The following is a 27,002-nucleotide window of genomic DNA, read 5'->3' as shown; positions in this document are numbered from 1 at the left end:
GAAAAAGACTAATTCTTGTTTTCTGTGAGAAATCTAGAAATAAATTTTGATTGGAAAGATTTTCACTTAAACATGATTCTATCCTTTCCTTCTGGTTATTGTGTAAGTAAGCTAATTTGAGATTATTTTCTTTGCCTTAGCAATGCAGTTAACATGGTGTACAAATGGGAATACACTTTGATTTTGGCTCCTTGGCTTATTGCTATTTATGATTGAGAAGAATACAATAATTGTAAGTGAAAAGAAATAGCAGTCCCCAAAGAAGGAGGGAAATGACTGAGATAAGCACAAGTATAGTTACACTGTATATCAACAAGACTGACTCAATGCTATAATGCAAAGTACCAATTCCAATGTATAATATTTCCAATGACACTTTTGTGGCCCACAGACATTTTCATAGAAAATAAAAATGTTGGGTGGCTGGATGTTTGATATCTTTACCTGCCTATTTAAAAAGGCAAAAGTTAAACTGAAGTACAGAGATCATCTGGGAAACTAATGAAACAGCATGGATAATTCTAAATAGTTTGCCCAATGATAAATGACTATTTTATAACTAGATATATGTCCATAACAGCTAAGGACATACATTGAAAACTTTATAGCCTGGGAAACCTAAGCACGATATCTATAAACAACTAGAGGATAGTGTGATTTAGCATATTTGTGAAACAAAGAATTGAACAATATATATACATATATATATACATATATAAAAAACATCAACTACTAGATGAAGCCTATTTTTTTATTTCAAGTGTTAATGGTAAAAAAATGTTCAGCACAGCTGTTTTCTTTAAAAACGTGAAACTACGTTACTCTTCTAGTTCAGCAAGTAAACACATGAACCCAATGTCCTTTAATGACATAATAGTTGAGAATTGTAAAGTACATCTTATGAAGACCCGTAAAATTAAATAACTAGCCTAAATTTAGTGATTACAAGAATTTAGTATTCACAGCTTTAGTTTCTTTTTCCTTCCTCTTCCATCAGGAGTACCATCCAATTTACGTTTCTGTGTCTGAATCAGAAAAGAAAAAAAAATTGAGTTTCAGCTCTGAGAAATTTATTCATCATGATTTCAATTACTGTAAAGCTTTAGTGAGGTTAAAAACATTTTATAATTTGTTTTTTATTATACAGTAAGACCTCACCTATCGCGGGTGTTACGTTCCAGACCCGGCCGCGATAGGTGAAATCCGCGATGGGGAATTTATCGACTGATAGTCCTTTAGGGGGGACGCTCCCTGCTCCCTCTTTCTCCTCCTTCCCACCGGAGGCGAGCAACGGCCGGTTAACCTTCCCCCCCCCCACTACTACTTACTCTGCGCCTGAGGAAAAGAAGGGGAAGGGGGCAAAAGAATTGCGGCCCCCGAGCATTCCCGACCCACTGCTGTTCTTTGCAGCAGTTCGGCCAAACGTCTTTTTTGCCTTGCCCCGGCTGGAAAGTCCCTGGTGAGCTGCCCCGGCTGGTTCTTTTTTTCTCTCTCTCTCTCTTTTCTTTTCTTTTCCCCCTCCACCCGCCCAGCACTTCCTCTCCCGCCCTCGAGCCCAGTCTGGAAATCCCCGCTGCGTCGCGTTCCTTTCTTTGCTCACGCTCGCTCGTTCGCGCGCTGCCGGGACCTCTTTCTACAACCCCAAGCACACCGCCGCCGCCAACCACTAAGCGCGCCTCCAAAGACTGCTTTCTCGGCACTGGTGAGGCGGGTTGAACGAGGGGACGGGCCTCCGCCGGAGCTCAGTCCCCGCCCCGCTCATCATTCGCCCAGCCGCGGGCTGGTTGGCTCTCTTGCCTGGCCAAACGGAAAAGCGGGGGGCCCGGGGAGGGGGGGCGCTATTTCCGCATGCATTTCATTCAGGAGGGGAAAAAAGGAACGGCCAACCCCTAGCCATAGTTCCGAGGAAGAAGTGACAGAGATGGCGCTCTTTTCATTCGTAATTGGGGTTTCGTTTACATCGGGAGTCCCACTGGAATTATTCTAGCGCTTGTTTGTGTGGTGAAATGATTCAAATGAAGCTTCTCTCTGAGCATGAGCTGAGCACTTGTCCTGCCCTTCCAAACTTCTAAGCGTCGTATCTGTGCCAACGCTGACTTCAAAACCCGTGATGAAGTGAAGCCGTGGTAGGTGAAGCGCGATATAGCGAGGGATTACTGTACATCATTTTTTTTAAAATAATATGGGAAAAGGAGTCTAGAAAGAAATATTGCAAAGGCTATCTTAAAAACCTGCTCAATTCTATACCATTTAGAATGGAGTAATATAAAAATGTGATTCATCCTACAAATCTAGACTTAAGGTGTGCTGTTTAAAAAACTAGAAGATTAGGAAACTATAACTAATATGGATTCATAATCTTGTCCCATACATGTTATTTATATCATTTTCTTTCATCTGCATTTTCAGAATTAAACAGGGTTTACTCTCACCAAAGATGGTTTAGGTCCACGTTTCTTCTTTTCTGCCTTCTCTTTTTCTTCTAATTCCATGTTTTCTCTTTCAATCAAAGTGATTAAGGTATTACATCTTCGTTGTAATTCCTGAATCAAGAGCAAACGGGAGATTCAGTGGTGTAAAGAATTTTACACAATGACATTACATTATTTCTAATCCACTTCACTGTATAGATGCTTTCACATGTAAAACAAAACTTTGGAAAAATCGGTAGAATAATCATCCCCCCAGCCTTCCAAACTAGCCAGGCTAGTTCTCAACAACTTGCATCTACTGTGTATCTGGAACTACAGCTCCATTTCTTGGGAATCATTATATTCTTCAATGGGATTTGAAGAATGTAGCATTAAACACCTGGAAGGTAAGCAGTTATCTACCACTGTACTAAAACCCCGAAATACTGAGCTATGGAGGTGAGCTTCCAAAGAAAAAACATGTACAGCTGTATGAACCACTACTGAAGAATACCATATCTTTCAGTGTATAAGACGCACCTTTTTCCTCCCTAAATTAGGCTGGTAATTAGGGTGCGTCTTATACACTGAATGTAGCTCCCACTCACCCCCAACCCTAACTAGCTGCTAACAATCTTCCCAGCTCATACCTTGCAGACTCTTTCATTGTTTCTCTCTGTAAAGAATGTTTTCTAGCCCTAAGTCTTTGCGAGGTTTGTTTCATTACTCCAACTTGCTCTGAGTAAGTTTCTTTCTAGCCCTAACCAGGTGCTAACAAAAACAAATAGAAACTAGTACGTACCATTGCAGTTCTAGACTTGAGGAACCAGTCAAATCTGAACTGGGGAGAATTTCGAATACACTGTCTCAATTCATCATAAACATTTTCTTTGTCAAATCCAAGCTTATGAAGCATGCAGATCAAAAACCGATCTTCTTCTTCTGTGTAATTCTTCCCTTTGTTAGTACCGTATGATATCCTTAATTGGTGAAACGGTGCTTTGTATCTACCAATCTAAGAAATGAATGTAAACATACAAAGCATCAGCATTCAGTAAACAATACCGCAATGTCAGAATACCCCAATCTGTTCAATATAATGGGTCCTTTGAGTAACTGCCTTAACTATAAACTGTTAGGAATGTCAGCCCTGCCTTAGAAAAAATTGTATTCTCCTTACTCCACACTATAATGTTTTTTCTGAGTAATTATTGCAGCTCTTCTTCTGTACAGTGGGCAAGGTACAGCCATTCATCACTTTCAAGTACAGGTAGTCCTCAACTTACAAAAGTTCATTTAATGGCCGTTCAAAGTTACAACGGCACTGAAAAAAAGTGACCAATGACTATTCTTCAGACTTATGACCACTGCAGCATCCTCATGGCCATGTCATTTAGATTTGGATGCTTGAAAACTGGTTCATATTTATGAGGGTTACAGTGCCCCAGGGTCATGTGATCCTCTTTTGCGACCTGCCAAGCAAAGTCAATGGGAGGCCAGAACCATGTTAATAAATTAAGAACTGCAGTGATTCACTGAAGACGTCTCTCCTGGCCAGCTGAAATGTGGACTCCGGGAAGGACGTCTTCTTGAGGTCGAGGCTCCGCCCATGGAATTCCCTATTGGGATTCCCCACCTCCGTTGAGCCTCCCAAACCCGAACGCCAAACATTTGCCGAACTTCCAGGTCCGAGAAGCCCCCCGGCTGTTTCAAAAGGTGACAGCCGGGCGGCGGCACCCAGCAGAACACCATTTTTGCGATTTTTTTTCCTTGCATGCATTTACATTTTACATTGTTTCCTATGGGAAACATTGTTTCATCTTACGAACTTTTCGCCTTACGAACCTCCTCCTGGAACCAATTAAGTTTGTAAGACGAGGTATCACTGTATAATATTTAAAAACCAATAGCATCCTCCTTTATTAATATTTTACCCTTCTCCTTCACATGTTACAACATAAAAGGCAATTACCTTTGTGTCAAGTGCTTTTTTAATACTAATTCTCCTCTGAATTCGAGCTTCACCTCTTTCAATTTGCGCCATAATCTTTTCTATGTCCTGAAGCTCATTACATCGTTCCCAGAAAACAGCTGAAGAAAGTAAGCAATGCATTAGTTTTGTCTCACATGCTTGCAAAGTAAATCCTAGCATTCTTTAAGTTTGGTAATGGATTTGTGGCTTTTTCATTTTGATGGGGGTCAACAACACCTTTTCTGAGATTTGAGGATATATTTTTTGATTTACTTCCACAAGCTTGTCATAAAGCACCTTTAAACAGTGACAAACTGATTTGTGTGCATTTTAGAAGAGCTGATCCTTGTTATCTCACTGCGAGAACATCTAACTCAGAGGTATTCAAATTTGCAGCCTGTGACTATGAGATTTTGACATCCCTGATTTAACTCATCTTACCCCATTAAGAATTGATTATGCTAGTGCTTCACACTTTTTTTTAACAAAGTGTTAAACTTAGTTCAACATGTAAAGAAAATGAATATTTTTAACTGCTAAAAGACTTAGATAAAGCTTTTATAATATGGTCACAATGCTGCAGGATTACATATAATCTTAAAGCCTTCACACAAACATGTGTACATTCTTCAAAAGTGCCCATATTTCGACTTGCTGAATTTGAACATTGATGGTGAGCTTTTTTCCCCTCGGGTCCTGAAAGCGCATGTGCGCAATAGCACATGGCTGCCCCATCCATAATTCAATGCCCCCATGTCTTGTCCCCGCACATGTGTGTGCCTGTGCCGCCAGCATTGCCCCACCCCACATGCATGTATGCACAAGCCCCCATGTATGCACGCACTGTCCTGCCGCACCCCGTTTTGGGCCTAGGAGGCCTCACTGAAGCCTGAAGAAGCCATAAACACCCCATTTCTCAACTTCCGGTGGGCCCAGTAGGCTCATTTTTCCCCAGAATTTCTTAGAGCCTAAGGAGGGTGAAAACTGCCTCCCCCGCCACCCCTGGAGACTGAAAATGCCATCCCGGAACCTCCATGCAAACCCTGTACTTACCTGGCATCCAAAACAGGCTGCATGGAGACTCCTGGGAGGGGAGGGGCAGTGTGGCATGTGCATGCATGCTTGAGCTGAGCTAGGGCAACAGCTCACCTGCCCACAGATATGGCTCCACATGCCACCTGTGGCACATGTGCCATAGGTTCACCATAACAGGAGCTGTATGTGCATACTGTGCCTGGTGTTGGGATTCAGGCTGTCTGAAACAGTGTATCTTTATCTTCAAGAGTAGTCTGAAATCTCCATAAACAATAGGACAAGAGCATAATGTACCCACACACTAAATTTTGAAAATAATATAGTATCAATTTTTACAAGTTTGGTATAATTAATGAATATCTTTGGGTGAGTTGGCTAGTTTGAATGCCAGCTTTGAAAAAAGCAAAATGAGTTTCTTTTGCACAGACATGCTCATTATTGTAATCTATATGTTATCTTGATTTCTTGTTTATGGATGATCAGTGTGCACTTAAAATGCACCAAAAAACTCTATGGTTCTTGGCTTGCTAAAGCTTAAGTTGTGTTCATGCTCATTCTCCCAGAATAAAGCGAAACTCTTCTGCAGGTTTTTGGCAGCAAGTCAGTGGAAGCTACAAGAAAGAGAAGCAACGGCGGCGGCTTCCCTTCGAGGAGCAACAGCGCCGGGAACGTCACATGATGAAGGGAAGCCGCCAGAGCCATCTCAGCAGTTGCCGCCGCTCCAGCAGCTTCCCTTCATTAAGCGATGTTCCCGGCGCGGTTGCTGCTCGAAGGGAAGCCACCACCGGGAAGGAGAAAGTTGATGCAGCTGCCTACAGGTAACAAGACAAAGCACTGAGGAAAGGAGCCCCCCGAAGCTGCCGGGATTGCAGCCGCCCCCACCCTTCCTGCAGCTTGGAGCTCTTATAGAGCTCCTCAGATTTTTTATCCCATAGGAAATAAAGAAAATAGATTTAATTGGTTCCCAGCGAGTCAACAGGGGCTGGGAACCAATTAAATCCATTTCCATTATTTCCTATGGGATAAATTAATTCGGTACTCGACCAAATCAGTTCTCGACTACACTTCTGGAACGAATTGTGGTCGAGAACCGAGGTACCACTGTATTTGCAAATTAATGTTCAAATGTTTGTTCACTGTTTATTGTAAACGCTTTACTGTTTAATTGTTTACTATGTACCTTTTAGTGTTACACTTATTAAGGATGTTTTACTATTTATGTTACACACACTATGGAAATGAGTTGAGTGAAAATGGCAGCATGTATCAGACTGGATTCCGGATATACCTTTTCTTATATTTTTAAAAAATTTTAAATGGTGTTTTACCAGAATATTCAATTACTTCCTCTGGAGTTTTTCCTTCCACGTCTCGAGCTATATTTTCAATGTCATCACGACCCCATTTTTCATTAGCTTTAATGAACTGATTGAAATCTCTTTTATTCCAGTTTGTAAATCCCTTCAAAAAAAGAATAAAGTTGTTTAATATTACTCTCCATTAGAAGACAAAGATCAATTGGGTTATTATTGAAGCTAGGGCTTGAAAAATTACATTATCCAGTTGAGGATAAACTCAGATTCTTCTAAGTATTTTTAAATAGGTTCCGTGACCATAACCACACTAATGGGACTAATGAAGTCTGCAATTCTTGCTTCCCTAAGTCATAGCCATAAATTCTTTATGATTGAATAACGATCCTCAATTTCATTCACATTCTGGTCATTCTCATATTTTAAAAGCTATTCCAGAAGTATAAACTTGATTAGAAAAGGTCAATAGTACCTTTTCAGGGAAGAAATACCAACAAATAATATCTTTCCCTTTTTTGGATTTCAACTCAGGAAAGGGTACAATAAATATTTGTTTATGTCATTTCTATGCCACTATATCCAGCAAAAGCTTTGAATGATGGGTCCACAGAGAGGGGCAGCATACAAATCCAATAAATAAATAAATATAAATTTGTTGAATTTATTTAACAGAACTGAACAGTATTGGAGAGTAATAAAATTCGATTCAATACTTGGACTGGAGGACACTAGTTTCTGGAAGTCTTAACCTAATATTATTCTGACTAATAAAACAATGAAAGGCTCATGTAGAAAACAGTGCAGTTAAACAATTAAAGGCCATTCCAAAAAAGGCCAACAGAGAACGTGACTGTATTGACTAAACTTACAAGTTGTAGTTACTGGCAAAACAATGTCCATCAAATTATAGAGTCATCAGTTGCAGAACAAAACTGTAGTTCAATTTTGTATTCCTTTACAACAAGTACACTTTTTTTACAGCGACTACCCTGTTTCCCCGAAAATAAGACGTACCCCAAAAGTAAGGCATGTCAGAGGTTTTGCAGAATTTGCTAATATAAGGCACCCCCCGAAAATAAGGCGTACTCAAGTTTACATACGGTACGATGGAAAAACATATGGTACCATTCAAAGCTGTTCATAGCGGTACCGTAATAATGTGGCGTCCCCTGCTGGCCCCTTCCATCGCTTTGTACCGTCCAGTACAGCACTGTCTCACCGCCATTACAGTCTCCACTACAGTACGTAGACTGTAGTTCCTCTGGTGGCCGGAAGCTGCAATAGTGGGAGTATACTGTTGTACCATATAAGTGCCGCCGTTTGTGTGTGTAGGTGCCATACTGACAGGTACCGTACCGTAATCAGTGTACCGTACGGTACACTTTCTTTGTCTTATTTGAGAAATATAAGGCACCCCCCGAAAATAAGACGTAGCACAACTTTTGGAGCAAAAATTAATATAAGACAGTGTCTTATTTTCGGGGAAACACGGTAGTAAATCTAGAAAAGGAATTAAGGATAGTTTATAATTTGTTTAGCAGGTGAGGAATACCTGAGTAAGTAGTTTTTCCTTTTCATCTAGCTCTTCTTCAGTAAGCTGTTCAGCTTCATCAATTTTAATTTGTTCTTCCTTTTGTATCTGAGCTGCATTTGGCAAGTCAGGATTTCGAGGTACCTAAAGAATTTATATTTGTATGAGTAGTTAGTTTACATGCTCTAAAAATATTATAGAGTTTCTTATGTAAACCTCTAGTGGCTTTACTCAAAACACGTGGTTTTACTGTCATATAGTAAAACATAAATAACTTTTAATTTCAAATTGAAAAAGCAAAACATGGATGATTAATACCTTATATCCAATGGTTTTTCTATAATAAAGAATTTCTTTTTCCAACAATTCAAACAAACGTGGTGGAAAGAATTGGAAATCCTGAACATTAGGTTGTTTTGGAGGTCTCGGGGCCTTTAAAAAAAAGATACATTGCACTATAATCATAATCACTTCAGTAACAGAAGTTAAGCAGGGTTTAATTTCCACATAAAATACAAATTGCTTCCTTTTTATACTAGTCCCCCTCTCTCGGAAAGTGTCTCCCCATTGATACATAAGTGTATTTAATTGTTAATTAATTGAGGAAATCTATACACATGAGTGGTTTAATTTTGCATCCTCCAATTCTGCTTGACTTATTGTCACTGTTTGCTATTATTACAAAACAAACAGGGGAAAAATAAACAATGTAGAAACAAAATTTAAAGCATATATTCAGACACATATAAAAATTCTAATTTCAATAAATGGAACTGATTTATGTTATTTTTTTGGAGGAACTAGAAACTGAATCTACAGTGGTACCTCATGATACGAACTTAATTGGTTCCAGGAGGAGGTTCGTAAGGTGAAAAGTTCGAAAGATGAAACAATGTTTCCCATAGGAATCAATGTAAAAGCAAATAATGCGTGCAAATCCTTCAGGAAAATCCCAAACTTTAGAAGGGAGGCGAACAGAGGGCAGGGAGGAGCAGCTAAAGGGGGCGGGTGGAAGAAGCAAGGCTAGGCTAAAAGGGTGAGTGGGAAGGAAGAAAGGCAAGGGGGGCGCCCCTCCCTTTTCTTTCTTCAAAAGACACCCTTTCAGTGCTTGCAAACACGCCGTTCTCCTACTTATTTAAATGGAGTCTTTTCCCCCCTCCAAGCCACCCCTCCCTTTTCTTTCTTCAAAAGACACCCTTTCAGTGCTTGCAAACACGCCGTTCTCCTACCTATTTAAATGGAGTCTTTTCCCCCCTCCAAGCCACCCCTCCCTTTTCTTTCTTCAAAAGACACCCTTTCAGTGCTTGCAAACACGCCGTTCTCCTACTTATTTAAATGGAGTCTTTTCCCCCCTCCAAGCCACCCCTCCCTTTTCTTTCTTCAAAAGACACCCTTTCAGTGCTTGCAAACACGCCGTTCTCCTACTTATTTAAATGGAGTCTTTTCCCCCCTCCAAGCCACCCCTCCCTTTTCTTTCTTCAAAAGACACCCTTTCAGTGCTTGCAAACACGCCGTTCTCCTACCTATTTAAATGGAGTCTTTTCCCCCCTCCAAGCCACCCCTCCCTTTTCTTTCTTCAAAAGACACCCTTTCAGTGCTTGCAAACACGCCGTTCTCCTACTTATTTAAATGGAGTCTTTTCCCCCCTCCAAGCCACCCCTCCCTTTTCTTTCTTAAAAAAAGGGAGGGAAGAAACCCCTTCATCTTAGCAGCAGCGGCTTGGGTTCGTAAGGTGAAAATAGTTCGGAAGAAGAGGCAAAAAAATCTTAAACACCGGGTTCGTATCTTGAAAAGTTCGTTAGAAGAGGCGTTCGTAAGATGAGATACCACTGTATAGGGAAGAAAATCATTTTCTATTCTATCTCTAACCACTGTCTGAATAGACATAGTTGAAAACAAGTATGATAGAAGCACACACAAATCTGATTTCAATAGTTTACATTCCAAAAGTTTCATCAATACAATATGGCTACTGATGTACATAAAACATTTTAGGAATAAGTTTACAAACTTTTCCAATTATTCAATTTTTAACAAGTTTGAATGACACTCACCTTTGGTGCTTTTGGTTCACTGACACGAAGAGCTTCCCTAAAATAAGCATCAACAGCATAGTTGGCTTTTCTTTCACGTTTAGGTGGTTCAATCCACTCCGTGAATGCCATCTGCAACATATGGTACTTTTAGAAAATTGTATGGGAGCATCATAAATGGACAGTAAAGTTAACGGACATATTGAAGGGAAATTAATGCATTACCTTTTGTTTCTCTCTGTAATCTTCTCCTTCAAAGTTATACACACTAGACTCAGTATCCACTGTAAAGTTTCTGAGTGAACTTTCACCCATTTTCGAAAGTTTTTCATTCATTTCCGCAGTCTACATATATAAAGAGATTAGTGTTTTGTAACAATCTGCTTTATCGACAAAAGTAATCATACAGTCAATATACTTTTTTTGACAAAATCTGAATTAAGTGGATTAGCATAGCTTTTTTTAAAATAGCTCCTAATATCCACTCACTTTCTTTGCACCTCTTTCCAAAATACCATCCACGTCTTCATCTGTAATTTCACTCTCTTTTGAAGCAAAGACATGGGTAGCTCCATGTCGAATCATCTGCAACATTTCATCTTTTCCCAATTTATTCAGATTCTGATCTACTAGTCTTCCTATATATATAAAAGAGAATATTCTCAAGAGACTGGTAACTCCACAAAAAAGTTTTAAAAACAGGCACAACATGCAATTCTTTGACACTACATTTAACTTGTGTTTGAAGCTAAAAAATATATAGTTATTTCTGTAATGAAAGCTGGACCGTGATTAAAACAATAGTGTAATACCAAGCAATATTTTATTACTCAAATGTAATTTGTAATTCTATTCCAGGAAAAGGTGAAGCCAAGTTTTCATATTAAATATTAAGTACAATTTTCCAACATTAAGCAGAATATTTATACTGTGGTTTTTTCTCTTCATCTAACAATATATAAAAACTCAATTATTCACACTAGTGGATAAGACTTGCAACTTCTCTCAAAACAAGTTTTGTATTCTTGCAATTACTATTTACAATTTAAATTATAACATCAACTATTCTTAAATCAACATTATAGATATATCTTTTTACTATCAAACCTATGTCTAGACAAAACTTTTGGGTATATTTTCCCATTACAGTACTTAACAATCTTTTTTATTTTTATACATTTCTTCTCAGTCTGGATATATTTAGCTGACATATGGTATTAAAAAACTGTGTAACATTTTTTACCTTGTTGAATAACTATGGAATCTAAGCGAAGTTTCATTTCTGCTCTTTCTACTATTCTTTCTTCTACAGTGTTGTCGGTAATAAATCTGAATACTCTAACAGTCTTTGTCTGACCAATTCTATGTGCACGATCCTATGTGGCAAGAAAAAAAGAATATTAAATTCATTAAAATGACATTTTTGTAATATAAACAATGCAGAATTGGTGAACAAATATCATTTCCCTGGAATAACTTTTAGAAGTCTAAATCTTTACAATTTAAAAATATTTAATAATTACCATAGAAAACTTATTTTATTGCAATAGTTTTTATCAAAAATCCAGGCAGAGAAGCAAACATATTACTGCATGTTCAATATCCCTGGAGGTAAAAGTCAGATTTAAACACAAGGTTTCATACTAATCAAGCTTACCATAGCCTGAAGGTCTACTTGTGGATTCCAATCAGAATCATATAGAATTACAACATCAGCTGTAGCTAGGTTGATTCCCAAACCACCAGCCCGTGTGCTCAGCATAAAGAGAAACTTTGAACTGTCAGGTTCATTGTATGCGTTAATAGAAGCCTACAATAAAAAAAAGAATTGGTAAATTCACACTGAGTGCGAAGACAAACAAATAAACATCTTGTTTCTGCATGCTTACTTGTCTTTCATCATGAGGTGTCTGCCCATCAAGTCTGCAATATTCATAATTTCGCCACATGCAGTAATCTTCTAATATATCTAACACTCTTGTCATCTGGCTGAAGACTAGGATGCGTGATCCTATTGCACGAAGAAAGAATTTAAAAATTGTTAGTCAAATAAATTCTTCTAAATAAATTTTATGAAGATCTGAAATAAGTTAGTATACTCATAAAGCAACATACTATCTGAGTACACTTAGCTATTAGAAATCCTTGAAAATTTATAATATATACTTAGCAAACAACAGAAGGTAATTTATAAACACAAAATTACTTTTACAAATTTTACAAAAATTAATAGCATCATTATTTGTATTTGTATTTGTATTTATTAGATTTGTATGCCGCCCCTCTCCGAAGACTCGGGGCAGCTAACAACAATATAAAAAGACAATGTAAACAAATCTAATATTAAAAATAATCTTAAAAACCCCAATTTAAAGAACCACTCATACATACAAGCATACCATGTATAAATTCTATAAGCCTAGGGGGAAGGGGAATTTCAATTCCCCCATGCCTGATGACAGAGGTGGGTTTTAAGGAGCTTGCGAAAGGCAAGGAGGGTGGGGGCAACTCTGATATCTGGGGGGAGCTGGTTCCAGAGGGTCGGGGGCCGCCACAGAGAAGGCTCTTCTCCCAGGTCCCGCCAAACGACATTGCTTAGTCGACGGGACCCGGAGAAGGCCAACTCTGTGGGACCTAACCGGTCGCTGGGATTCGTGTGGCAGAAGACGGTCCCAGAGATATTTATGGAGAGTGAAAGCAATTGGGAACATTTTCTTGATTTTTATCCAATAATTTTTAGCAGTAAAATAAAATACTTACCCTGTTCTTTCAATTTTGGCAACAATTTATCCAAAACTACCATTTTGCCACTATTGGTAACCAAATGCATATCTGTTGTATAAGGGGGACCAGGCTCTGCTCCATCGAAAAGGTACGGATGATTGCAACATTTTCGTAACTGCATGAGAATGTTTAACAGTCTCATTTTGTCCAGTTTTCCAGCAGAGTTCAATATATCTATATCCTTCATTAAGATTCTTGTGTACCTATATTGAAAGAAAAAAACCACTGAGGCTCTCAGTCCTGCATCATTATAATGCAAATATTTCAAGATTTAATAATAATAAAAAGCAATCAGCAACCTTGAGAAGTTATATTTATTCAAATACTAATTTCAATTCCTTACCATTCCCTTTGCATTTTGCTGAGACCAATATATATTTTAACTTCTTTTTTTGGAGGCAAGCTTTTCTCTACTTCAGCTTTTATACGACGTAACAAAAATGGCCGTAGTACCTGACAAGTATAATAAATAATATTAAACATAAAATAATTATATTTTATATTACTGGATTAATTTCTCTTTTTAAAGGATCAGCTTTCCAATCTAATTGTGGTTCTAACGCCTTTACACATAACATTTTTGGAAAGAAACATAGAGGAAATTAGATGTCTCAATGACCATGAAACTACAGTGGTCCCTTGATTTTCGCGGGTTCAAACTTTGCGAAACGGCTATACCACGGTTTTTCAAAAAATATTAATTAAAAAATACTCCGTGTTTTTTTTTCTATACCACGGTTTTTCCCACCCGATGACGTCATATGTCATCACCAAGAGTCACTTCTCTCTCTTTCTTTCCTGTCATTCTCTGCTTCAATCATTTTCTCATTTCTCTTTTTTTCTCCCTTTTTCTATAATTTTTCTCTCTCTCTACCTTCCACTCTCCCCCCTCTTGCTCTCTCTTTCTCCCTCTCCTGCAGCCCCCTCGCTGATAGCTAGGACGAAAGCGCTCTCAGCTAAGGGACTGTGAGAGGGGCGGGGCGGGCATTCTCAAAGCGCTCAAAGTGGCTACCGGCCGAATGAGGAGGATGAGAAGCCGTAGCCGCCAGCGCTGCTGCAGGAGGACCCGTGTCCCAAGAAAGCCGGTGAGAGGGGTGGATCGGGCGGGCGGGCGGTAGCGGCGAGGGGGCCGGAGGCGCTGGGGGGGCGGGGGCAGCCGACATTCAAAGCAATCTTTGCCGGCCTCCGCACTTTCGTCGCTCCCTGCCCCAATTTCAAGCCCGGCTCCTTGTGCTGCCTTGAAAAAGGGTGCGTGGGGGTAGTTTTTGGCTGTCCATAGCAAAAAATTGTGTTTTTACTTCCACACCACTACTTCGCGGAAAATTGACTTTCGCGGGAGGTCTTGGAACGTAACCACCGCGAAAATCGAGGGAACACTGTATTTGTGCTATTTATGGAACTGAAAAATGTAGTAGTATGTATACCAACAGCATCTCGGGAAAATTTTTATTACTTTCCAGGCAGAATACATAGAGATGCTGCAGAGTGACAGCTATGTAGTAAAAATAGACCAAAGTTAGCTCATTTTTTAAAAGAAACTCACCATGTGAAGCCTTTCTACTAATTTTTGATCCCCAAGACAGTTGTTTGTATCAAACCATGAATCAAAATCCTGCATTGAAAAAAACATGATTTATAATCAAATAATTCATTATCAACAAATTAGCATTTAATAAAATATTCCTAACCCACACACCTATTAAATACAAACAGAAGAATTTAACTTTATTTAAAATTCTGCTTTAAATAAACAGAAAATATTTTTTAAATTTGAAACAGAATTGAAACATATTTTTTTTTAAATTGAAATAGAAATGAAACATATATTTCAATTCTGTTTCAATTTCTTGTTAAAATAATGTAGGAATCTTGCTAGCATAATTTCTGTTGGCTGATATTCATGTCAACATTTGATAAATGCACATGCTCCCATTCTTCTCGCATTATCTATAATTTCATATGAAACACTGATACAGATTATGGGTAGCACAATAATACTTCTTAATGATTTTTCAGATCTACTATAGCCATCATTTGATTTCCATTTTATAAAGTAAACCTGGCTATCGGTGGGAAAAAATGAAGTAGCACTAAAGGTAAGGCTGATTTCCAACTTACAAAATAGAGACACAGGATCAAATAGCATTATTCTCTGAGCATCATATACTCTACAAAACCGAAGAGTTATGCTCATGAAGATAACCATCTTCAATGGTAGTTATTCTCTACCTTGCTATAAATGTTTCTTTTTCAAAGGCTTTAACACTTATAAAAATTATTTTATTTTCAATTTTATAATATTTATTTCATACTGAACAGCTCACAGTGCCACAGTCAAATCTGCTCTTGACAGTATTATATTATGATTGTTGTTGTTATCTCATTGAATTCAACTATTAAATTCCTACAGAATTGTTGCTGTTGCTTAAAACTATTTCTATTTGGTGAAAAATGCTTCTTAATCAAAAGGGGCAAACCTACATCTAAGTTCCCTTTTAATTACAGTTTTTCAAATGATGATCATTTGCTATTTCTATTAGCAATTGGCACACAATTATTTAGATCAGGATCACTGAGGCTTCACCAACAAACTTCTTACCAATCACTTCATCTACATTAAAGTCATATCATCTTTTATTCAGCCATATTTACCGCTAAGCATTACAAATATTTTCCTACATTACCTCAGCTGAGTTAAAGACATCTGGCAATAAAAAGTTAAGAAGTGCCCACAGTTCGTGTAGGTTGTTCTGTAATGGTGTTCCAGTTAACAATAACCGATTTGTAGTCTTGAATTCCCTCACAATTTCTGACAACTGAAAGAAAAAGAATTATTATAAACATCTCACAGGAAAGCAATCTGAAAAATTTAAATTCTTACCTAAATGGGGTATTTAAAATTACCTTCGACTTTTCGTTTTTAATCCTGTGGGCTTCATCAATAACTAGGTATCTCCAGTTAAATTTTTTGAATACCGATTTCTCTTTAATGAGCATTTCATATGATGTTACACAGACATCCCATTCTCCTGGCAGCAAAACATCTCTCACAAAAGCAGCCTTAATCAGAGAAAATATTGAACATTTTAAAGAAATAATCCATATATATATTACATGGGGCAAAACCCGAACTCAGAACAATCTACATACATATATATCTGTATATATCTGTATATATCTGTATATATCTGTATATCTCTATCTCTCTATCTATCTATCTATCTATATATATATATATATATACGTACATATACAGTGATCCCTCGGTTAGCGCGGGGGTTACGTTCCAAGACCTCCCGCGCTAACCGATTTCCGCGTTATACTGGATGCGGAAGTAAAAACACCATCTGCGCATGTGCGCCATTTTTTTCATGGCCGCACATGCGCAGATGGTGGAGTTTGCGCGGCGGGGAAGACCAAGGGAAGGTTCCTTCAGCCGCCCAACAGCTGATCTGCTCCGCAGCGCGGAAGCAGCGAGGAGCCGAAGATGGGGTTTCCCCGTTGCCGCGCTGCGGAGCGGATCAGGTGTTGGGCGGCTGAAGGAACCTTCCCTTGGTCTTCCCGCCGCCCAGGCAAAGGGGAAACCCCAAGATCACTTGCCGCTTGCCGCTTGCCAGTCCACGCCCCCCTGGATGAGCGGCCCCGCATGGCCCCAGCGCCGGACTCCGTTGCCGAACGCCGAAACCGGAAGGGGCGAGGTGGGGGGGGGAGAACGGGAGGCTCAGCATTCCGTCAGTCGCAGCGCTGGCTGTCAACTTTTCTTTTTAGCACTGGGGAGGCAAGTCAGCTCCTGCCCAGTTTTAAAAAGAAAAGTTGACAGCCAGCGCTGCGGCTGACGGAATGCTGAGCTTCCCGTTCTCTCTCCGCCCCCTCGCCCCTTCGCCCCCCTTTGTTCCTAGGAGAAGTGCTGGTGAGGAGCAGAAGGTCTGTCTTGCCTCAATCCCCAGCACTTCTCCTAGGAACACAGGGAGGCGAAGGGGCGAGGGGGGGGAGAGAAAACGGGAGGCTCAGCATTCCGTCAGTCGCAGCGCTGGCTGTCAACTTTTCTTTTTAGCACTGGGGAGGCAAGTCAGCTCCTGCCCAGTTTTAAAAAGAAAAGTTGACAGCCAGCGATTGTTCCGCTGCCGCCAGCATGGCCTGGCTGGCAGCGGAAGATGTAACGGAGCCCACGGGGGATTCGCCTTCCTCCCACCCGCAGCCGAGACTGATCGTGGGCTCCTTCGCAACCTCGGAGAGCTTCCAGGGCATGAAAGCTCACGAAAACCAGGAAGCTCTCCGAGGTTGCGAAGGAGCCCACGATCAGTCGGCTGCGGGCGGGAGGAAAGCGAATGCCACGGGGCTGGGCTCGGCTCCCCCCTCGGCTCCCCCCCTTACCAGCCCCGCCGCGGAAGGCTCCATTCTGTTCCCTGCCGGCCCGATTGAGCGGCCGGCAGTCTCCATTCAGGGAACAGAATGGAGCCTTCCGCGGCGGGGCTGGTAAGGGGGGGAGCCGAGGGGGGAGCCGAGCCCAGCCCCGTGGCATTCGCTTTCCTCCCGCCCGCAGTTGACGTCCACCCCCTCCTCGGTGTCCCCGGCACCCAGCGTCCCCACGCCGCCTCCACCTCCCGGTAATGCGCCCGACCTCTGCCTCTCTCTTTCTCTCTCATATACCACGCCGGCAACAGGGAGAGAAAGAGAGAGAGAACTAGCGTGGACTTATTTTTTATTTTTTAATATTTTATTTTTTTAATTAATATTTTTTGAAAAACCGCGTTGCAGCGTTTCGCGCTAATCGAGACCGTGCTAATCGAGGGATCACTGTATATATATATATATATATTCTCCCTTAATTTTTTAAAAAACGTGATACATATATATGCATGTATGTATGTATATGTATATATGTACATACACATACTCTATATATAGTCCTCGGAGAGGGGCGGCATAACAGGAACAAACAAACAAACAAACAAATAAACAAATAAATAAATTTTACCACAGAATGTATTTTATGGTTCATTATTAAAAACATCCACATGTGACCATGATAATTTCAAATCTGTTACCACTTGGTTCCCTAAAATTACATATAATATAATCTTAATGTACTAGGGAAATTCAGGGTTTAATAGTATATACTCTGGATAATTTGTAACTCTGCCAATATCTAATTCAAAAATTCAGAAATTTTATTGCATCAACCTTCTGACAATGTTTCCCAATAGGACATTGTCAGGAATAAGGGTGTATTTAAAAAATAATAGATAATCATCAGTCCTAACATAACTAATTTAGAATTAATAAGCATAGCAATACATTTCCTTTAATTCCTATATAAAAATTAAAAACAATTAAATCAAGAAACTGTAAAAAAAAAAAACACCCTTATGTTCTTTATTTTAAAAGTTGAACTGAATAATAATTCCTAACTGGCAGAACACTAACACCAGTTACCACAATGACACTATAACAGTCTTAATGTTTGCAATATTTTATTTTGGCATTGACATATATTTAAATATATATATTTAATCATTAAGTGATGTCCTACTTAATGACACTATAGGTCTGTCGCTATCCATTTGAAATTCATTTACAGATCCCCTTTGCTAACATATATGACTAGTAGAGACACATTTTTTAGTTCATACTCACTCGCTGGTCTTTGTCACCTATCAGACAGACTGCTCGAAGAGTTGGCACCCATCTCTTGAACTCATTCATCCAATTGTGCAAAGTTGATTTGGGAACCAATACCATATGAGGACCTGGAATGTTCCTGTAATGTTTCATGTACCCAAGAAGAGAAATTGTTTGCAATGTCTTTCCAAGACCCTGTTAACAATGTATATAAAGAAAAAGTTAATTTGTATCAGGGAGCAAGATAAATACATATATAAATTCTGTACGTGTGTGTATGTGTGTGAGTGTATCCAAAGGCAGATTTCAGCAAGAACTAAATGCAATTTTACACATCAAGCAAGCCAGATGTGTTTTATCCACCTTGGAATTGTGTGTGTGCATTTGTATCAATATATTAAATTTAGAAAATGTATGATCATGTAAGCATATATATTTGTATCCTATATCATAATTTTTTTCCTGAAAGTCTTTTAAGATTTGTTAATTTTCTTAGGATGAGTTCCTCTATTATCAAAAAAGCCTATTTTCAAATATAAAACTATCTCTAGTTAAATCAACATTCAAAACCATGCTACTGTGTTTATCACTAGCATATTATACTTTATAATAAAAAACATTATATATTCAGAATTTTAACTAAGTAGGAAAATAAGACTTCAACCTGCATGATATATCATGCTCAAAATATAAAACCCAGGGCAACTCCAAAACATAAAATAAACCATTCTGCAATTCGTATATACTTTACACTTTGGCTTTATACTTTACTATACTTTGGCTCCAGAATCAAGACTAATTTTACTCAAGATAGAAAACTTTCACAAAAGCCAATCAAATAATTACATAACATTCCTTAGAAAATATATCTCTTTTTTTACAAATACTTAAAAAGCACACTTTCTCCAAATATCTAGGTTCAATACCATTAGTCAAGACCAATTACATAAAATAAGAAATATTTTACCTATCTAACAACCACTCAAATTAAAAAACCAACTTTCAATTTGCTCTTTGAATAAGCACTATTTTATAAAAAAACAACCTGAACATATATCTGCTCCTATTAGGCTTTTTACAATTGTATCAGTATCAGTATATTGGGACAGGACTGACTAGAAAATTTACAACCAGAAAGCCTACATTTTGACATAAAAATATTCTGCTCTTATTCTATTTTGAATTAATTTTCTCTGGTTTTCATTTCCTGTTATTATACAACTTATAACAAATTACAAAATTTAGCAACAGTTCACAAAAAAGAAACAAGATGCACTTGTAATAATTAAAATTGAATGTTAATTTTCACTTTAATTCTAAATAAAATCAGTTTTCTGCATACCATTTCATCTGCTAAAATACCATTGATGCCATTTTCATACAAAGAAATGAGCCAGTTCAATCCTCTGACTTGATAATCACGTAATTTCCCCCATTTCACATCTATAAAAAGAGACAGAAGCAAGTAATAATAAATTTAAAGTCACTTCTTATTTTCTTCATAGTATTCCAATACCCCAGAAGGACTAATATTCAGTTCATATTCTTAACAGAATAAAATGTGAAGTATTATGACAGTATGACTAAATTAAATATACAGTGTTCCCTCGATTTTCGCGGGTTCGAACTTCGCGGAAAGTCTATACCACGGTTTTTCAAAAATATTAATTAAAAATAATTTGCAGGTTTTTTCCCTATACCACAGTTTTTCCCACCTGATGATGTCATATGTCATTGCCAAACTTTCATCTGCCTTTAATAAATATTTTTTTAAATAAACTTTAATAAATAAACATGGCGAGTAATAATCTGAATTGTTGCTAAGGGAATGGAAAATTGCAGTTTAGGGGTTTAAAGTGTTAAGGGAAGGCTTGTGATACTGTTCATAGCCAAAAATGGTGTATTTACTTCCGCATCTCTACTTCGCGGAAATTCGACTTTCGCGGGCTGTCTCGGAACGCATCCCCCGCAAAAATCGAGGGAACACTGTATACAAAGCAAATTCATTGGTAACTCAGGATTTTTCTCATGTCTTCCAACTAGTTGCAATGTTTGCAAAACAAAATGCTAAATAACAACAGGAATAGAGTACAAATGAATAAAAATCTTGATTGTTCTACAAACATTAATCAATAGGAAACTAGTCAATGTTCTTTATTTTCTGTTTGAAAAGAAATGTAATACACTTATGAAAATAAATTGTCATGGCATTTTAATATATCTTGACAACAGAATAAACAAACCCTCTCAAATGATAGTAAGTTATTAGATACTGATGCACTGATGTGTTTATTAGCACTCTTTTTTGAAAGCTGTATAACTTTTTTCCCACTTGCCTTCCTTCTCTACCACTAACAGAACAGATTAACTGTCTGTTCTCACACACCAGAAATGATATTCCATTAAAGTGTTCGTCGTGAATTAGCAAACCCTGAATTTGTGTTATACATGGTACATATTCAAAATCAAAGAGGAAAAACTGTTTTGAGCACAGTTGAGAACATATATTTTTAAACTGTGTAAACTTAAATCTGTATTACACACATAATGTAGTAGTTCTAGAGATATGTTTGATGCTCAAATTTAGAATCCAGTTTGGAGATATAATTTGTTGTAGAAAAATTAAAACATGTTCCCATTTTTCACCAGAAAAATATTACTGCTTTTTAAAAAAAGTTTCATTCCATTAAAAGTTGGATAATAATGAGTAAAAATGGTAAAACATGATGGCTGAATAAGTATATTTAAAAGTTTGCATGCAAAATTTTATTGAAAATGCTAATACTAATATTTTCTAATCTGTTCTAGGAAGACTTCTGTTTTGAAAGGGGACATATAACATTTTGAAAATATATTAATTTAAGTTGGGTAATATTGGCAAATATGTGCAAATAATATTATGCTAAATGTGCAAAGTATCAAAATCTTTTAATTTTGGATAATTCCCAGTGGCCACATATAAACAACAAAAGGTATTACATACAGGATGGAGATTCTTCAAATCGAGTGCATACATTAGTAGTCTTGGAATTTTCTGTTAAAAGCTCCTCATCCTCTTCCTGTTCAGTTCTACGATGGCGATAGCTAGAAACAATGGAAATGTTAATAAAATAAACAGTTAACTATTGTAGATTCCAAAACAAGCCAATTTTTTACATTGAACAACTATTACAAGCTGCTTAGCTAAACTTTTATTTGGATGAAAAAATGCATTCATCACAACTTTTTATACTTTCCAATCCAATCCATGTTGAAGAGTTTATGTAATATGATTTATGACTTTGTCCAAGTTATTACTCCCTAAAAGTAAATTATTGGAAAACATTTGGTTGGGGAAAGAAGTCAAAAGAATAAAAACAAAAATTGGGTTATGTGAGGTCTGAAAACTACCTATTTAAAAAAATTCACTATGCTTTGAGTGTGAGAGGCAATTATTCACAGCTCAAGATGCCATTGGCTCATTCTCCATTCTTAAGCTTTTTCCTGTTTCCCAAACAACTATTATTAATTACAATTATACTATGCTCTGTATGTTCTTCTATTCTATAGCAAATACCTCATATGTGGTTTTCAGGAAGTATTAGCTGTTTTTCTATTTCTAAAGTATCAGATTTCATCACAGCTGGCCACAGGAAGGGCATCCGGCCAGTAAACACTCAGCTCCATTCAGTTGCCCAGACTTCAACCCACAAGCGATTATTGGGTTGTTTTAAAAGAGGATGAAATCTCATCTCACAGCACATTTCCATGTCAGTTTTCCTTCTTTCAGTCATGTAAACCAGTAACTTAACTAAAATCATATCTGCAATTTCACCTGATTCTAAATGTATTCAAAGCATACATATATGAAACTCTTATTTGGAAAAAATTGCTGCCTCTTCTAATGAAAGGCTGATTGTTATTCCTCTCCAACTCAAAACTAGAAAGAGTAGAAAGAGATAATCCTGTATCACATGCTGAAGAAAAAGGACATTCAAAGACAGAGTCTGGGCAACTCTTTTTAAAGCTTTCTTAAACATGGCTATAGAACCATGATGGCCAATCTATGGCATGCAAAGCCATGTTGCCTGGCGTACGCAGCCTTGCCTGTTTGTTTTCCAGGTTTCTGGTGCCCATGTGCACACAACAATCAGCTGTCCTTCATGTGCGCAGCAGTACCAAAAAACTGCGCATGCACGCTGCCCAGCTGATTGTCAGATGCACATGCGTGCTAGAACATGGAAGTTCACCTTTTCCAGAGTATGGTCCTGACGAGCGTGCGCCATCACTACTATAGAAGGTATTCCTTATACCCTGTTTCCCCGAAAATAAGTCACCCCCCAAAAGTAAGACACAGGAGAGGTTTTGTAGAATTGTCTAATATAAGGCATCCCCCGAAAGTAAGACGTAGGAGTTGTTTCATTTCATAGCATTCCCGAACAGAACATATATAACATATATTTGAAAAAAGTATAATTGGAATGGAAATAATGGTAGGGTAGTAGTAAGAAATTCTTGATAGGATTCACAGTTTGTCTGGTTATGTTGGTTTGTGATGACAACTACTGCACAGTGTATAATAAATGTTCTTTTTTTTTTGTTTAGCAATAAATATGAATTCTTCTTCATTGAAAAAAATTAAGACATTCCCTGAAAATAAGACGTAGCAGATCTTTGGCAGCAAAAACTAATATAAGACGCGGTCTTATTTTCGGGGAAACAAGGTAGAAGGTATTCCTTATATCCCAGATTGAACAGTTTCACAGTGAAAAGCCTTGGTGGAACAGTGGCTAGAATGCAGTATTGCAGGCTAATTCTGCTGATTGCGAGGAATTCAATCATGCCTGATTCAAAGTGGACTCAGCTTTCCCTTTTTCCAAGGTCAGTAAAATGAGGACCCAGATTGTTGGGAGCAATATGTTGACTCTGTAAACTACTTAGGGAGTGCTTCAAAGCACTATAAGTTATATGCTATTCACATATTTGGCCTTATCAATTCTCGTCAGAGGTAGACCTCCCCAGACAATTTAAGTAAAATTTGCCATAGTGTCTATATATTTGTATTCAATCATGATCTATATTTGTGTTTTGCATGTATTTATTGATGCCCTTTGCACCTTACAACTCAAAGGCACTAAAAATATTTTACAATTACACATTTTCAGAATAAATGTAACTCTGTTGGTACTCACTCTCCAACAGATAATAGATTTTGTTTTTCATCTTTTTTTATTCTTGGTCGTCCTGGTTTCATTTTTAAGGGTGAAGTTGGAATCTTCTGAGCAGCAGGCTGAATGAAATGTGCAAAAAGTTCTGTCTGTTTCAAAAGATAGTCAAATCTGTTTGACCGATCAGTTTGCTGCAATAAAGTTATAAAGATTAGCAAGAAAACAAGAAAGTTTATATGAAAAAAAAAACAAATTCTACAATTAGTTTTTAACATTTGAAAATCAATTGTAAAGTGAAGAAAAAACAGGAAACACCATAATTTAGCATCCAATCTTTGAGGCGGTCAAGGAAGCCTTCTGACTATCATGACAATGCTAGAAATTGTGTGGATGAAGACTGGGTGGGGAATGTCAACAGACTTTGAAGGAAACTTAGGAATATGAATGTTGTGATTCCGTCTGAGGCCCCTCAGGGAACGGCTGATCCTCTGCCGGCTTCCTGCTCAGAGGGGGAGCATGAGGAACAGGAGGTTCAGGCAGACGGGGAGGAGGAATCTCAGGCCGAGGGAGAGGGAGGACAGCCAGAGTCCCCCGAGAGGGAGCTCTCCCCAGCAAGCAGCCTGGATTCCTTAGATGAAAATGCACAAGCAATCATCGATCTCCGGCAGAGAAGAGCAACACAACGAAGGGGACAATTAGCCAGGTACTTTCAGCACTAAAGAGGCAACAGCTGGGTTTGGGTGTGGTGCTCTCCGGAAAGGCTGAAAAGGCAGACCCACCCTTCCTGGCTTGTGGAGTATTATCTTTGGGAGTCCTGGGACCTGGCTGTGATCTTTGGCGTCTTGGAATTCTGGTTTGTGACTTTGAATACTGAAACCTTGGGGGGAAAAGGTGTGGGTCTTATTCTCTACAGTGGTGGGTGTGCCAGCAAGAAGTCTGCTGTATTGTCTGGCCGTCAGGACTCTGCTGTGAAGTCTCATAGCCTGCCTGTTGGGAAGAACAGGTTTTTCTCTGTGTTTATTTTTCAAACTATAAAGTGCCTTTGTTTGTACCAGCGTGTCTGGCTGCTTTTTCCAGTTGGTGTTGAAGTCTGGGGGCACCCAGACAGAACAATGAATAAGAGTCAACTTCTTTGAAACAAACTCTTCTATTCTCATTCTTAAAAGCCTTCCAAAATAATCCAAAATTACATAAAATATTAAGATTATTTGATAGATCAGTCCAAGTTTGAGATGCTTGGCTGCCCAGTGGTGAACCAAACTGTCAACTCCTAAAGTAATCACTTACATTACAATACACAATACCTACCATTTTTTCTTCATATGTAGGATCTGGTTCTTGATTTTCTTTCTGTTTTCCTGGAGATTCATCACCAACAAGTTCCTAAGGAACAAATAACACACCTTACTATTCTTTCACATTTTGTAACTACGGAGAGGGGCGGCATACAAATCTAATAAATAATTAATAATAATTATTATTAATAATAATAATAACTTTACAAATATTAAGATTTGTTTTGGAAATCCAAACTACATACAGCAAAAGTATATACAGTGGTACCTCATCTTACGAACGCCTCTTCTAACGAACTTTTCAAGATACGAACCCGGTGTTTAAGATTTTTTTGCCTCTTCTTCCAAACTATTTTCACCTTACGAACCCAAGCAGCTGCTGTTGGGATGAAGGGGTTTCTTTTCCCCCCCTTTTTTGAAGAAAGAAAAGGGAGGGGCTGCTTGGAGTAGGAAACATTTTGCAGAGAACAACGTGCTTGCAAAGGAACTGAAAGGGTCTTTTTAAGAAAGAAAAGGGAGGAGGGAGGGGCAGCTTGGGGAAGGAAAATTTTTGCAGAGAACTACGTGCTTGCAAAGGAACTGAAAGGGTGTCTTTTGAAGAAAGAAAAGAGAGGAGCACCCTCCTTGCCTTTCTTCCTTCCCACTTACCCTTTAGCCTAGCCTTGCTTCTTCCACCCGCCCCCTTTAGCTGCTCCTCCCTGCCCTCTGTTCGCCTCCCTTCTAAAGTTTGGGTTTTTCCTGAAGGATTTGCACGCATTATTTGCTTTTACATTGATTCCTATGGGAAACATTGTTTCATCTTAGGAACTTTACGAACCTCCTCCTGGAACCAATTAAGTTCGTATGATGAGGTACCACTGTACCATGTTTTCCGAAAATAAGATCTAGTCTTATTTTCTTTTGGGCCCCAAAATAAGCACAGGCTTATTTTCAGGGAGGTCTTATTTTTTGACATGCAGGAGGCAGAGAGCATGGGGCCCGACAGTAGTGGGAGCACTGTTGCTGCCAACTCCGCCCCCTGTCCCACCATCTACTTGCCTGTGGCCACAACAGCCCAAGCTTTTGGCATGCCCCAGCCTCCCTGCCTGCTGCTAGGACACTGGAACTTGGGTCTGATGAATCCACTCTTGGAAGGATGACATGAGGGTTGTCATGCTAGTGGAGCCACTCTAGGAAGGACAAGGCTTGTCACAGCTGTTCATGGCAGGACACCACATGGTGTATTGTGTCATTGGGTTTTACACCTATGCCTCGCCCCACCCTGTACAACCAGACAGTGGCAGGATTTAACTAGGGCTTATTTTTAGAGTAGGGCTTATATTAGGCACAGGCGTGAAAATCAGGCTGCGGCTTGCTTTTTGGGTAGGTCGTATTTTTGGGGAAACACAGTATTTATGAGTTTATAAACCACAGAAAAACATAATCTATGTGGTACAAAAGGAATGGCTGCTACAATGCAGTAATAATATAAAATATTAAATATAAAATTACAGTAAAGTTATACAGTGATCCCCCGGGTTCCGCGATCCCGATCATTGCGAAAGGCTATATAGCGATTTTTCAACCCGGAAGTAAAAACACCACCTGCGCATGCGTGCACTTTTTTCTATGGCCACGCATGCATAGATGGCGCCGGGAAGATCAGCTGCTGGGCGGCTTCCCTGGGTCTTCCCCCTCTTGCTGGTGGGAGGGCGAGCGGCGGGCATCAGCGAGGAGTTTGCGTGGGCGGCAGGGAAACCCCAGCGCCGCTTCCCAGCTGAGTCCTGAAGCCAAACGCAGAAGTTCGCTTCAGGACTCAGCTGGGAAGCGGCGCGGGCGAACGGCGTGGGCGGGCGAAGGGCGGGCGCGCGGGCGGGGAA

The 27,002-nt window shown here is 38.9% G+C and overlaps 1 protein-coding gene across 1 annotated transcript in view; it reads right to left on the bottom strand.

The window, feature by feature from the left end:
• Window positions 1-737: 737 nt before the first annotated feature.
• Window positions 738-27,002, bottom strand: part of SMARCA5 (SNF2 related chromatin remodeling ATPase 5) — a 29,965-nt gene continuing 3,700 nt past the window's right edge. Inside the window, exons 2-24 of the mRNA XM_070757784.1 lie at window positions 25,157-25,231; window positions 23,873-24,039; window positions 21,685-21,785; window positions 20,044-20,144; window positions 18,717-18,896; window positions 15,984-16,139; window positions 15,764-15,895; window positions 14,623-14,691; window positions 13,423-13,532; window positions 13,056-13,282; window positions 12,185-12,306; window positions 11,953-12,105; window positions 11,539-11,671; window positions 10,785-10,933; window positions 10,521-10,640; window positions 10,317-10,427; window positions 8,581-8,694; window positions 8,284-8,406; window positions 6,747-6,879; window positions 4,384-4,502; window positions 3,214-3,426; window positions 2,433-2,543; window positions 738-1,025 (exon numbers count right to left, since the gene is read on the bottom strand). Coding sequence (XP_070613885.1) covers window positions 960-1,025; window positions 2,433-2,543; window positions 3,214-3,426; window positions 4,384-4,502; window positions 6,747-6,879; window positions 8,284-8,406; window positions 8,581-8,694; window positions 10,317-10,427; window positions 10,521-10,640; window positions 10,785-10,933; window positions 11,539-11,671; window positions 11,953-12,105; window positions 12,185-12,306; window positions 13,056-13,282; window positions 13,423-13,532; window positions 14,623-14,691; window positions 15,764-15,895; window positions 15,984-16,139; window positions 18,717-18,896; window positions 20,044-20,144; window positions 21,685-21,785; window positions 23,873-24,039; window positions 25,157-25,231 — 2,985 coding nt within the window. The 3' untranslated portion in view covers window positions 738-959. The remainder of the gene's footprint in view (window positions 1,026-2,432; window positions 2,544-3,213; window positions 3,427-4,383; window positions 4,503-6,746; window positions 6,880-8,283; window positions 8,407-8,580; window positions 8,695-10,316; window positions 10,428-10,520; window positions 10,641-10,784; window positions 10,934-11,538; window positions 11,672-11,952; window positions 12,106-12,184; window positions 12,307-13,055; window positions 13,283-13,422; window positions 13,533-14,622; window positions 14,692-15,763; window positions 15,896-15,983; window positions 16,140-18,716; window positions 18,897-20,043; window positions 20,145-21,684; window positions 21,786-23,872; window positions 24,040-25,156; window positions 25,232-27,002) is intronic.

This window comes from Erythrolamprus reginae, chromosome 7 (genome assembly GCF_031021105.1).
Source record: "Erythrolamprus reginae isolate rEryReg1 chromosome 7, rEryReg1.hap1, whole genome shotgun sequence".
Lineage (NCBI taxonomy): Eukaryota > Metazoa > Chordata > Lepidosauria > Squamata > Dipsadidae > Erythrolamprus > Erythrolamprus reginae.
Note: the sequence above shows the minus strand (reverse complement) of the source record. Positions and strands in the feature narration are given on the sequence as shown.